Genomic DNA, 14,474 nt, shown 5'->3' on the forward strand with positions numbered 1-14,474 from the left:
TGATAGCTTTGGAATAAAAAAATACATAAAAATAATTGCGTGAGTATCTTCAGCCTTGTGGATTCAGGCTCTAATCAAGGTCTACGATGCCCACATACATTATAACCTCTAATCAGATTTAGTTTCAGGAAGTGATGTGCCAGAGTCTACAGCATAGTTCCAGTCACTGGATGCTTTTATCATCCCCTGCTCAGTGTATTTATATTATTATGATTGATTCCGTTTCTTTGTGTTATACAACCACACCCAGCCAAAAAGATCGGAGCACGGCATGCATATGTATATGGACATAACATGGCTTGCATAGCGTAAGTGTCTTTTTCTGTCTAGTCGAATGAATGAAGCATCAGTTCCGCTCTCTGATGAGTAATGATAATGCACTACCTATAAAACTGTGTAATGCGCTTCTTGGAAACTTACAGGTCACTGCTTCCTGAAAGATTATCTTAAGCCATTAATCATAAACCAAAGTGCTTCACCACATCAGCACTATTGCAAGTAAAGCAATAAGTACTGCAGTCCATCACAATTATTTGCTCCTTGTGTGAACATGTAACTTCAGAAGGGTTGAGGAAAGGAAAAAAAAGTGGGTCGCTTCAGCAGCTGGTGTGTATCTTAGCGTGTATCTTTTAAAGTTAGTCTTCTCATTATTAAATTCCTTCTTTGTTGTACTATTCCTGTCATGGCTTAGCAAGCAAACACTGTCTGTTAAAACTCAAACAGGATTTTATGTACTAGAAATTCAGCTCTGGAACAACCTACTTGGTATTTATTCCAAGTTTTGTGGTTTATATAACGTTTTTAGAGTTACCTTACTTGTTGAATATGCAAACCACCGCTCTTTCTTACACTTGCAATATTCGTGTAAGTGACGATGAAGTGCAGTCCGTGCAGCATGCCATCACTTTGTGGTGGGGTAACAGATTCAAGCGAGCATCTCCCCACCACACTCATCACTGAATAAAACATGTAACAACCTGTAACTCTGAACTGGAGACAACACAGCCAAGTTTAATCTTCTTTTTCATTATGCTTTTTTTTTTTTTTGGCATCATTCGTATTTGACGAGTGTCGAATTGCACTGAGCTGCACTACTTTGGAATATTTAACATTAATAATAAGACCATGCATGTAATTTCCTAATCATAGAGGCTAGTACTGCTCACACAGAAATGTATTTTATTTTTTATTTCTTTATTTTTTTTCTCTGATTGGGGACCAGATCTGTCCTCCCCCCTACATCCCACAGTATGACAAGCCAGCCCTCTTCTGTCCCGCCCTCAGCCCATCTCGGCTCGGGCAGGATCCATCTCTGCGACGGGACACGCACGAAAAGAATGTGCAGAGAAACCCAACAGGCGACAGAACCAAGACAAGGAAAAAAACAAAACAAACACACACACACAAACACATATTCGACACAAGGTGGTGTTTCGCAGCGTGAAGGCGGTGCGTGTTGTACAAAGCCACCAACAACCGACCGTCCTTCATTATTTAAACTGCACATCACGGCGGTGACACTCCGGAGGTCCCACTTGGCTGCTGAGATGCATGCAGGGATGAACAGTCAGATAATTTGATCTTCGCTGTGGAAATATCCACTCGGTCTCGTTGATGACAGGAGGAAAGATGAAGTTTGCGGTTGCGGTGTTGTGGTTCTGCGTGGCTCTTGGGAAAGCTACGATGCAAGGTAAGAATCTGGAAACACTCGTCTTTAAACTGCTGAAGCTGCACAACTGTCAGGACAGAAAATCTAATTTGTACAAAATAAAAGCTCAAACTGACAGAAGATTGAGCAGGAGAATTGTGTCTAGTTAAATCGAAACACGTTATATCCTCAATATTCACACTAATTGGCTAACGTGCCACGGCTCTGCCCAGTGAGAAAGGTGTTTTAAAAAGAGGCGATCATGCTATGTAGTTTAAATATGATTATAGTTTTTAATCAGGGCGCAGGACAAAACGATGGGGTCAGGTGAAAGAGCATGTTTATGATTTATTAAAGAGTGAGTTCACAGCGCCCCCCCTTGGGATGTGTGACTAAGAATGGGCTTTATAACACTACAGTAGAACAATAAGGGACGGTATAAATACAATACATATTCACAGCAATGGGAGAGAAGAATTCCCTTACATAATAAAGCCGTGAGCGGGCTATGCCTCATAGAATTTGATATGAAATATATTGAGCAAAATACTGTGACACAGAGATGGCAGAACAGAAGTCCACGATCAAACTGCTGTCTCTTCTTCCTGCTGTCATGTGTGTGTGTGAGCGTGGGCAGATATTACTTTAACACGCAGACACAAATTAACAATCTAAAGTTGTTTATCTGTTTGTGTGTTTGTGCACATGCCTGTGTAAATCCACTTCATCTCAGTGGCCTTGACCTTTTGCCTTAATACTTCATGGTTTAGACGGACAAGGTGCTGGAAGCTTTCTTCAGAGATTTTGGCTCATACTGACATTATAGCATCTATTACATGCTGCAGATATGTCAGTTGCGCATCAAAAATGTGAATCTCCCATTCCATTATATAACAAAGGTGGAATGAGATCCGATGTATGAACTTTGTGACGTGGCACATTATCCTGCTGGAAGAAACCATCAGAAAATGGGTACACTGTGGCGATATGAATGCAGTCAGCAACAATGTTTAGGAAGGACATAGTGTTTAATTGATGCTCAAAGTGTGCCAAGAAAATATATTATAAGATGCTGTTTGCATACTTTGGTTGTAATGGATGGTTAGTTGAGTTACTGTTGCTTTCCTGTCAGCTTGGCAGTTTTACTCCGAGAACTGCTGCTCACGGGATATTTTATCTTTTTCATACCATCCTCTGAAAACCTTCCCAGTAGATCAGCAGTTTCTGAACTACTCAGACCTGCCTGTCTGGCACCAACAGCCATGCCACATTTAGAGTCACTTAAATCACTTTTCATGGATGAGGGGAAATGCTGAAATTACCCCTCAGCATTCAAAGCTCGCTTCCTACTTTTCCATTATCATAACAATGAAAAGATAATACTTCATTAGTCCCCTAGTGGTTAAATGATACAACTTGTAGTTTCTATAAATATGATTCTTTAGTATGTGAATTAACCCCCCCCCCCCCCCCCCCCGAAAATCCTAGTGATTACCATATATGTCACGAGTGACCTGGTGAATGTTAAGAGGTTCAGCTTGGCTGTTTTTGCATAATTCTGTTGACACACAGACAAACCAATAAACATCAAAACCTCTGTCAACTTGCTGAGAAACAGTGACAGTGGAGTTAGAATATAAAGTTAAAGTGTTGTTCATATGCACTGGTGTGTGACCAAAAAATGTGTTCCCCTCCAGTTTCCTTCTCTCATATTACCCCTCGCAGTGGTGCATCCTGCTGTCGCTCTATGTGAACAGATGGTAGTCACGTCAAGGTGATCATACCAGTTGTCACCCATGGGGTGCTTCAAATTGAGGAGGAGGCAGGGTGCATGTTTGCATGCTGGGTCACTCCTTTGTCTCTATCAATCATCAACAAATCTCTTTTACTCTCTCAGACACACACACACACACACACACACACACACACACACACACACACACACACACACACACACACACACACACACACATTCGACCTAATGCATTATAATTTCCCCACAGAGAAGCAACCGCATCCTTCCAACCATCACAGTGTGTGTGTTCTGATCAATACTTTCCTCTTTACCTTTGCTCAGTCAAATATGCACACACTCACATAGTGCAGGGTCAGTAAGCGTCTCTCTGAGGGAGGGCGTTGGCCCTTGTAGAGGAATCCATCCCTGTGGTGTTTGACTACAGGGGCTCCTGGTTTTTTTTTGATGAGAATCTCGAGATGGGCTGCTTCCTGTTGTGATGGGAGATAGATGGATTCAGCTGAGTGTGTTGTTGCCCCATTTCAAGTCTTTACAAACTGAGTGTGGATCTGATGCAATAGTAGGTAATCTGTCTGCGTATGAACACAGCATGTGCTTTAACTTATGGCAGCACACCCATCAGAGAACAAGAGGAATCTAAAAATGAAAAAAATACACGGTATATTTGTGTCCACACACACACACACACACACACACACACACACACACACACACGCATGCATGCATGCACACACACCCTTCACATTTTACCCACACTGTATTTTTTTGTCCTTTGCATGTTTTTTCCCTCAATTGATGACCAATAACTATCAAATGTTTGCATATTTTTTTAAAAAAAAGCAAATTTATATATGTTATATGTACAAACATTCAGAATGTTCATTCATATCATTATAGATTCAATGGCAGCTTTGAGTCTGTACAGGTAAGTCTCTACAGGACATGTCTGAACTGGGGCAATTTATTGAAATACTTCCAAGGTGTTCTTCTCAGGCACCATTATATTAAATGGGAAGCATCTGTAAACTCTCATCTTTTAGTCTTTCTACAAATATTGCATAGGGTTAGGTTTAGACTCTTGGTAGGGTTAATGATGAGAAACCTGTTCTGAAGCCATGCAAGTGTTGACCTAGCTGGATGCTTCACTTCACTGTCATGCTTTAAGTTTCAGCATCACCACTTCATGAGGTATATCCATTTCAGAACTTCTTCAAGGACCTCTCTGCATTTGGCTGCAATCATTGCTATTCTTTCACCCATTTCTCTATTCGTGACACAGAGACACATTCCTACAGTACAGTTCATTGCATGGATTGTACACACCAGATAATGAGTAGGGATGGGAGTAGAAAACCATTTCCAGATTTTCTAATTAATCTGAATGATATGACTCCAAGCTTTTATTATTTTTACCAGTGCCAGCATGCATAGTCATATACAAGCCTTTCATTTTCCTCATTTTCTTTATTGTGTTCTGGCTCAGAGATGATTGATAAGGAATCAACAAGGGAGTCAATAAAGCATGGAGTGAGCTTAGAGCTTGGAGTTCTGCTGAAATATTTCTGTTTGTCTTTCAGACCCACTCAGTCTGTTTCTTTTATAGATATTGCACAAATGCAAGAAAGCAGTCCTACATATTAGTTTAATATGCATGTTGAAGGACATGTCCCGGTCAAAATGGACTCCAAGATTCTGCAGAGAATTACTAGAGGCCAATGTAATGAAATCTAGAATAAGTATCTGGTTAGAAACCAAGTTTGTAAGATTTTTAGGACCAAATAAAATAAAAAGAGTTGACAGTCTCACAAGTCTCTTTTACTCAAGTGACTTCTGTCTAGGCATTCTACCATAAAAGCTTGAGCTGTTGAAAGTGTTGTCATTCTGGCAGGTTTTCTCTTCACTTTAGAGGACTTCTGAACTTTTGTTATTGCAACTATCAGGTCTCTAGTCATCTTTCATTACAAGGCTGTTCTTGCTTGCTAAGTCATTTTGGCTCGAATTATTGTGGCCACTAGATCATTATTTACCATGGCCCTCCCAAAAAGCCAAAAACAGAATAAATTATTGCAGATTACATTTTAAATGCAATCTAAAATAAACCTAGTTTCCTATATTATTTATTAATAATTATATAAATAGGGATGCCCTTCTTATCTCCCTCTCCAGCTAAAATATTATATCACGACTGTATACCAAAATGTAGGACGAAAAAAAGATTGCATTGCTTAGCAGAGAGCAATGTCGCTGCATTAAGATGCAAGTGGAAGTGGGAGTTTGTTTTCTCACTTCTATCTTTTTTTCTGTCTGTTCTCATTCCCCTTGCCCCAGTTAGTGTACCCTTCTGTAGCAACCTCTCCCCTTCCCCCTGTTTCTGTCTCTCTTATATTCTAGAGGGAATTGCTTTGGGTCACTCTGTCTCACTCTTTCTCTTATCAGCACTCTCCACTCCTCTGCAGCATTCCTCTCATTTTAGAGGCTGTTGATTCAAACTTCTCTTTTCTGTCTATCAGCTTCTGTTGCAACACTACCATAGGCTGTGCCAAATATCGGGCTCTTATGCAGACAATTGCTCCAAGCTTTGAGCTGATAAAGCCACAGAGTTACTGTGGGAGGCTCTTGTGTGACTCTCAAGTACAAATACCACATAATGCTCTGAGCGTCCAACGAATGCTGCTGTCATTTGCATCTTAGTTACACACAAAGAGTAGTTTTTTTCTACTCAGTCTAGGTTTCAAACTCATACATGTATATTTTAGCAAAGATGAACTAAACTGAAATTCACATCATAATCTTGCATGTTCTTCTCTATAACTGTTTACCTAAAAAAAAAACCCCATCTCCTGGCTTGTTGAAATGAATGCACTGTTCCTTCATTGCACTGTTTCCTGTTCAGCATGAGCGTCACTCTTTAACTGACTATTATGTCTTGTGCCTGACTGCACAAAGCGCTCTGAGCTCTTTTTGTTTCCCCTGGCGATTGTTCTGTCTGAGGTGATCATGTCAGTATGATCATCTTGTCAGCCTTGGGAGCTTAGATGCATTCGCTCGGCCATGACCAGCTGTCAGTCCGAGGCTGACTGTGTGTTCATGCCTGACTCTAAGGCCCTGACTTAATTTTTTATCCCACTTATTTTTGAGACTCCGGAGACATGTGGTAGAGCTCGTTCATGCATAACTTAAACATGTAAAAATTGGAAAAGTGTGACAGTTATGTGCAGATCTGTTTTGCACATGAATGTTGAGTGTATATGAGGTAAGTAGCCATCTGTTTAGAGGTTCCACTAGTTTTACTTTTAAGTAATGCACTTTATGATGTACAATGAGGTCAACAAAGTTTGGGCCTTTGACATTTTTATATATAATTTTGCTACCACAGTGGATTAATTCAGAGGGTCTCACACAAGTGTTAAATTAACTTGCTAGCCCATGACAGCCATTTTTACACATAGGCCTCTATTTTCAGAGGCTCAAAAGTAATTTGACAATCAAGGAAATAAAATATCTGGAAATGATTCCAAGTGCTAAACTTGCTATGACGTGTTAGTGTGTAAATGTGAACACTGTAAAAATGAAACCTGTTAAATATCATCATATTAACACCATCATTTTGAGCCTTACTAAGCTGCTAGTGTGGCGGTGTCTTATAAAAGGTTTGCACAGCTGCACAGTAATGAAACAGCATGTTAGAAGAGCAGCATTGAAAGCCACAATGGTCAAAAGAATGTGAAATCACTGAGTGTAAATGACCTTAATTTAGGTAAATAAAGAGCTGAGTTTAATCATTGTACTTACACACATCAAAAGGAAAGGGGGGGGGGGGTGTCAAATGTAATGTTCAGGTACAGTCTGTGTGAAATATGAGTAATTATGTGATGTGTGTAGTCATCTGCATTGATTCCAGAAGCACATCTATTCCTTTACAAGTGTGTGGCAGCTGCTCCTGCTTTTTACGACATACAACAGTCTTGCATTTTTCCTTTCTGGCCTTATCCCTACTACCTTCTTCCCCTCCTTCCAGTCCAGGAAGATTTTGTGTCACTGGCAGAGTTGGAGGATTCTCTGCTGAGGAACCTTTTCAGAGGTTACCAGAAGTGGGTGCGGCCTGTTCAGCACGCCAATGACACCATCACTGTACGCTTTGGACTAAAGATCTCACAGCTGGTTGATGTGGTGAGGAAATAACATGCACATCCATAAACCTGCAGGAGGTATACAGTGTGTATAGTAATGTCAAGTTAGTTAAATCGCTCTGTAAATTGCCTCTGCTTGTTGACACTGCTTACTCTACCCAATATTTTTATATAATATTAGGTCACAATTACAAGGATTTGGGTAATTTTGTCAGTTGGTATTGATCAAATTCTTGAGCAAAGTAGATTCAGGTGAATACACAGCTGTGTCTGTGACTCTGCATAAATTAACATAGATTAATATGTAATATGGTTAATACAATCCTGTTATAATCGTCTGAGGAGAAACGGGTTATTCACAGGAACAAGAGAGAGGAGTGTGTGGAAATAAGAAAAGAGGAGAGACAGCAGTAGGAGAACTAGAAGATAGGTAAGCAAGGCAATAGACAGATGGAGCTTACAATAGGTGTAAATGTTATATATGGAGGTAAAAAACAAACTATTGTAGAGATGAAGCCTTCAGTGAGGATAAACAAGGAGAAGGGTGTCAAGAGGGATTTAAAGGACCTCAAAAGGAAGAGAGAGTAACAACAAAGAGAAAAGAAGAAAGACTAAAAGTGAAGTCGAAAGTGGACTTGTACATGTAGTGGGAGAGGAAGTAATGAGGCCATCAAGCTGAGAGGAATCAGATTTCATTTATTATTCACACAAGTATGCGCTCACAAAGCTGCTTGTCCCAAGTCTAAAGAGGGCAACAGTTTTACTACATCAGCATTTCACATTTGTACTTCTCCCTGAAAAGATAACATTTAGAAGAGTGCCATCTTCTGGTTTTCTGTCTAAACTGCAAATATTTCTACCAAATTAATTAAATGTTGCAGTCAGGTATGCCTCACAAGCTCACGAGAGTAGACAAAATCGATTCATCTTTCTTAATACTTTATACTTTTTCTGCTCTCAAACTCCACATGGAATGTATTCTGTCTTTGCTGTATAGCACAAGATAGGAGTAAGATTGCAGGAATAGTAAACCATGTCATTATTATATACTATTTTCCAAGTGAAAGTGTTCATTTGGAGTAACCTATTGCTTTTTTTTTTGTCTAATATTGTTTGTACTCAAAAGTGAGAAACTCTAAAATATGTGCGAGACCCCAAAAGCTGTTCCACTGCACTTATTAAGTAGGAAGCTGAAGAAGCAATTAACCCATCAACCTTTTTAGGCTTATGTCCTTTCTTTAATGCCACTCAGCTTTTTGTCTCCAGCTTTGGGTTTGCTGCTCACCTCCTCATTAGCTTCACTTATCATTTCAAGTAAGTAGATTTATAAATAATGAACTTGGTATTTTATTCTTTTTTTGTCTTGCAGGATGAAAAGAACCAGCTAATGACTACAAATGTTTGGCTCTGGCAGGTGAATACTAGCTCTACTGCTTACAAATTATAGGATCTTTAATTTTCAGTAAGCTAATTTTTACTGTTATTATTCACATTTTGATAAGGGGATTTTTTGGTGTCCATGGACAAGAAGATATAAATGAATGAGACTACATGATTAAATAAAGGTATAAATGTACCATTGTGTGTATATAAAATAATGATTATTATTGAGTAATTATCGATTTATTATTATTATTTTTAAAAGACAATAAAACTTGAGCACATATCTATAAAACATGCCACTGTTTTGCACATTTCAACTCTGTATATTTTTATATATTTTATTTATTGTTTACTCTATTTAATTTGTAAAATATGTGTACACACACACACACACACACACACACACACACACACACACACACACACGTAGAAAAATATTTAGTATACACATCCAGAAATGCATATACTATTATATATTGTACATATATTTATTAGTTTCAGATGTAGCCATTCTTGTATTTTGCTTGTTTACATTATTGTATTTTGCACAACTCTGTTGCTTGTGAAGCTCGCACACAAGAATTTCACTCACATGTACTGTACCAATGTACCTGCACATGTGATGTGACAATAAAAGTGATTTGATTTGATTTGATTTGAGGAGAGGCAAGAAATGTGATATCTTTAACACACTGTTAAATTTTGCTTTTGTATATTTTATTACATTTGGAGAGGTTCAAAGTACATTTAAGAGGAGGATGGATCCTGAATGACTGCACTACAGCAAGAGATGATCTTCTAAAACTTGTGTCGGACTCACGGAACAATACATCTCTGGCCTTGGTGAATAGTAAATTGGCTGACACAAGATGTATAATAGATAAAGATAATAAACATGCATAGATATATAATAGATGAGGGTAGTTTTAACTGTTACATACCGCTTTTGCCTTTTTTTTTTTTTTTCAGCCTTTCAGTAATAACCTTTTAATGATTCCCAATACATCCTTTAAAACAGGGGTGTCGGACTTCAGGCCTCGAGGGCCGGTGTCCTGCAGGTTTTAGATCTCACCCTGGGCCAACACACCTGAATAAAATGATTAGTTCATTACCAGGCCTCTGGAGAACTTCATCAAAATCACCAGTATACTTCTCCTTAATAATAACGAGAAGTATACTGGTGGAAAACATATTCTAGTGTCCGTTCCATTCCTGCTGAGCGAGCAGCCTGGTGCTGTCCATGGTGCTGCGCATGGATGGTACCATGGACAGTACCATGTGTGCAGAAACTGCATGCACTTAGCTTGTAGACTTAATGTGTCAGTGGGTCATTGTGTTATTGTTCGTGTTTTTATAGGAGTGGGTTGATGTGAAGCTGAAGTGGAACCCTGATGATTATGGGGGCATTATGTCTATCAGAGTGCCTTCTGAGACAATATGGCTGCCTGATATTGTTCTGTATGAAAAGTGAGTTGCACAACACTCTACACACATTGGTACCACATTCTGAGGCATTGCTCAGTGGCTTTGTTTTTTGCCTCCCTTGCCTCACTTTTGTGACTTCAGCCTTTTTTCCTCTCTCTTTTCCATTTCTTTCCATTTTCTCCCAGTGCTGATGGTCGCTTTGAAGGTTCACTGATGACTAAAGCCATTGTGCGCTGGGATGGCACCATAACATGGACTCCGCCCGCCAGCTATAAGTCATCCTGCACCATGGATGTCACCTTCTTCCCCTTTGACCGACAGAACTGCTCCATGAAGTTCGGTTCCTGGACTTATGATGGAAATATGGTGGATCTTGTCCTGGTGGACCACTACGTGGATCGTAAAGACTTCTTTGATAATGGCGAATGGGAGATCCTCAATGCAACAGGAGTAAAGGGAAGTAGGAGGGATGGGGTTTACTGGTATCCATTTGTCACATACTCCTTCATCCTTAAAAGGTTGCCCTTGTTCTACACCCTCTTCCTCATCATCCCCTGCCTTGGCCTGTCCTTCCTTACTGTGCTGGTATTCTATTTGCCATCAGACGAAGGAGAGAAACTTTCACTTTCAACATCGGTGCTGGTATCGCTCACTGTGTTCCTGCTGGTCATAGAAGAAATTATCCCTTCATCCTCAAAGGTGGGCAATCTATGTTAGTGTTTCTCCATAGTCAAGTTTTTACTGGGCTATATTATGATTATTATTTATTTATTTTTTAATCCACTTTTCTTTCTTCTGTGTTCAGTTATCCTAACTACAATCTTAATTACAGCATGCTCTAATTAAAATGGAGCACAACCCCAACCGTCTCAATTACCTGCTGCTTGAACTGCATGTCAGCTCTATTAACCAAGCAGCAGAGAAAAACGAAAAAGCCTTCAGAAAAAACTACTTTCAAAGGCAATGACAGAATCAATGACTTTTCAGTCTGTAGCCCACTACGAGGCATATTTCATAGACTATTATAATGTTGCCTGAATGTTTTATTCAGGGTTAATATGTTATTACAGAGGATAGTTTAAACAAGAAGTAAGTAGAAATGCTATAAAAGTTCTTAAAATGTGTACCATGCTTTTTAAATGTATTAGACTAATTAGTATTTTTTTGCAAATGAATAAAATCTATATTTAACAAGCTTTGAAACACATCAGAAATGCAAAATTGTATTTTAAACATCTACACTGGCATCTTACAGTGTTAAACTAAAGCTCTTCTCTGAAACATGTGGGTGGGTGCAGTCTCTGCTTCATTAACAGCTCCTTGAATCTCCTGATAGAGTTGCTAAGGTGAAACGACTTATACATCTTGGAGTCTAGGAGGTACACTGAGTTATATGATGTCACGTAATTCCAATCATTTAGTAGCCACGAGCCTGAGCAGAGGTCTTTTCAAACATAATGCACAAAAGACTTGTAATCTTCTGCAGATACATGAGAAAAAGTAAATTCTACCACAAGGAATCAAAAGAATTTATTTATGTTATATACAGTGCATCCTAAAAAGCCAATGAAACAAACTCAGGTCTCTTAAACCACTACTACATGACATTAATTTTTCTTTAAATTTGGCTAATATTCCAAATTTTGCTGATTAGTGAGTGGAGGAACTATCCTACAGTCTTGTTCAAGAGTAATTGTAATGGGGAAGTGACGGACAGATTGGGGCCACTGCTGCAGTTATATGGATGCTGCACCAGTCCAAAGTGGTGAAAAGATAGTTTAGGGGCGCTCTTGATTTACTGGTCGACCTGCGTCCTCTCCCTCACCTATGGTCACGAGCTTTGGTTAGTGATCGAAAGAATGACATTTACAGCTGGGCATGTCCTACTGGGGACGGACCCGGGGTACACCCAGGATATACTTTGGTGCTCCCCTGGATAAGCTGGAGGAGGTAGCTGGAGGAGGTGGTTAGGGAGAGGGAGGTCTGGTATCTGCTTAGGCTGTTGCCACCTTGACAGAGCCCCAGATAAGTGGAAGAAAAAAGATAGCTGGATGGATGGAAGTATTACTGATGTTTGTACACAGCTGAATACCTGTCTCATCTTTACATTTACAGGTGATCCCACTAATTGGAGAGTACCTGCTCTTCATCATGATCTTTGTCACATTCTCCATTATTGTCACTGTCTTTGTGATTAACGTCCACCATCGCTCCTCTGCCACCTATCACCCCATGGCACCCTGGGTAAAGAGCCTCTTTCTTCAGAGACTGCCCAGACTCCTTTGCATGAGGGGACACACAGACAGGTAACAAAGATCAGCTTTAGTTAAACAAATATTAGTTAAGAGAGTTAGTTATAAAATTTCCAACTAACTTTCGAAGCCTAACAGTTTCAGTTAGCAGCTACACATGCAAAATAAAAGAAATAAAATAACAGATTTAGTGTCATTATCTGCAGATACCACTTCCCAGACATTGAGATGCGAAGCCCAGAGCTGAAGCCCCGTCGAGGTGCGGGTAGGAGGGGCGTTCCTGGGCACTGTGGCGGTCAGCAGAGAGGCCCCCATGGAGGGAAGGAGGATGAAAACCAAGCTTGGTTGGCAATGCTGGAGAAAGCCACAAATTCCGTTCGCTACATCAGCCGTCATATCAAAAAGGAGCACTTTATAAGAGAGGTGGGCGTGGCCAAACGGGAGACTAGATGTGGGACGAATTGGGTTGGATGCGTGTTACATCATCTGTTTACTGTTACAGAAGTGGCACAGAGTCATTTACATGTCCCTAATGAGGGATGTTTTACTGTGAAAAAAATGTTTGGCGCCAACACAGACTCACACCTGTGTACTTTTGTGTTTCTGTGTCTCTCTTTGTTTCATCAGGTTGTACAAGACTGGAAATTTGTGGCTCAAGTGCTGGACAGAATTTTCCTGTGGGCCTTCCTAACGGTGTCAATCCTGGGAACTATCCTTATCTTCACCCCTGCTTTGCAGATGTACCTCAGCACACCTTCATGAAGGCGCACACTCAAACTCATGAATACTCTCCAACAGTTCGTTCTTGGTTTCCAGTCTGTCTTTAACTATGATTTATTGATAAAGCTCAATGAAACATTCATATTGTATCTTTCTATTGTAGAGACAAGCCTGGGCAACAAACTTTTACCTCTCTACAACATGGTTTGCAGCCTGTAATAACTACTGGAGACTGTAATGCTCTAGATGCAACTTGTCCTTTTCTGTGAAATGCATGTAGAGGGGTGCAGAGGAGTATAAGCAATAAACAGGTTAAGGTAGCGTGTATGATTTGAACATCTTTGTTTGTATAAATGTAAAAGTAATTATACATGCAACAAAATGCACAATGTCACTCCATGAATATTGAGCTGTTTTATGTGTCACATGCACTTTGTTGATTATTGTATGTTCTGTAATGATGATCAGAATAAAGAAAAAATTGAATACCACTATTTCTACGTCCTTTTTTGCGACACCCACACATGCTGAACAGGTAGAATAAAGTGTTAAATTTATATATATATATAATATATGTATATATATATATATATATAATATATATGGTAAAATGATTAGTAGTAGTAATGATAATAATAATAATAAAAATAGATGTCTGGTACCCATAGTGTCCGCTAGATGGTAATCTAGCACTGTAAACTGCACCCAACAGCTTCAGTGTGCACTAGAATGTGTTATTGGTTGTAATGACACAGTATATACACTAAGTGGCAGCAGACATCCATTTTTTGTCACAAAGGCACACATGACGGTCTCTGCAGAACAGCAGTAGTCTTTGTTCAACAATGTGGTGGAATTAGCGTTGAGCAACAATGGCTGAGAAACAGTTTCTAAAAGGGTTCATTTTTTGCTTTCCAATTTGCCTACATAATAATGCAACAGATACAATTTACAATTTAAGACACTGTACATAGACTATAATAAGTTAGTAAAATAAAATCACTTGATATAATATAGAGGGATGTCTGATAGCTGCTTAGGGTGTTGCCACCTCAACCAAACCCTAGATAAGCAGGAGGAAAAGGATAGCTGGATGGATGGATGGGTTGATGCCATGATTTAGCATCAACCCTAGAGACCCCCCAAGAAAAAAATGGTGA

The 14,474-nt window shown here is 39.5% G+C and overlaps 1 protein-coding gene across 1 annotated transcript; it reads left to right on the plus strand.

The window, feature by feature from the left end:
- The first annotated feature begins 1,260 nt into the window (after positions 1 to 1,260).
- Positions 1,261 to 13,805, plus strand: chrnb3a (cholinergic receptor nicotinic beta 3 subunit a). Its single transcript, XM_005944859.3, has 8 exons — positions 1,261 to 1,690; positions 7,423 to 7,574; positions 8,904 to 8,948; positions 10,275 to 10,384; positions 10,528 to 11,041; positions 12,458 to 12,648; positions 12,801 to 13,017; positions 13,222 to 13,805. The coding sequence occupies exons 1-8, from the start codon at positions 1,615 to 1,617 to the stop codon at positions 13,354 to 13,356; spliced, it is 1,440 nt and encodes a 479-aa protein (XP_005944921.1). The 5' UTR covers positions 1,261 to 1,614; the 3' UTR covers positions 13,357 to 13,805.
- Positions 13,806 to 14,474: the final 669 nt, after the last annotated feature.

Source organism: Haplochromis burtoni, unplaced genomic scaffold (genome assembly GCF_018398535.1).
Source record: "Haplochromis burtoni strain Fernald_Lab_line unplaced genomic scaffold, NCSU_Asbu1 Contig_421, whole genome shotgun sequence".
NCBI classification, from domain to species: Eukaryota; Metazoa; Chordata; class Actinopteri; order Cichliformes; family Cichlidae; genus Haplochromis; species Haplochromis burtoni.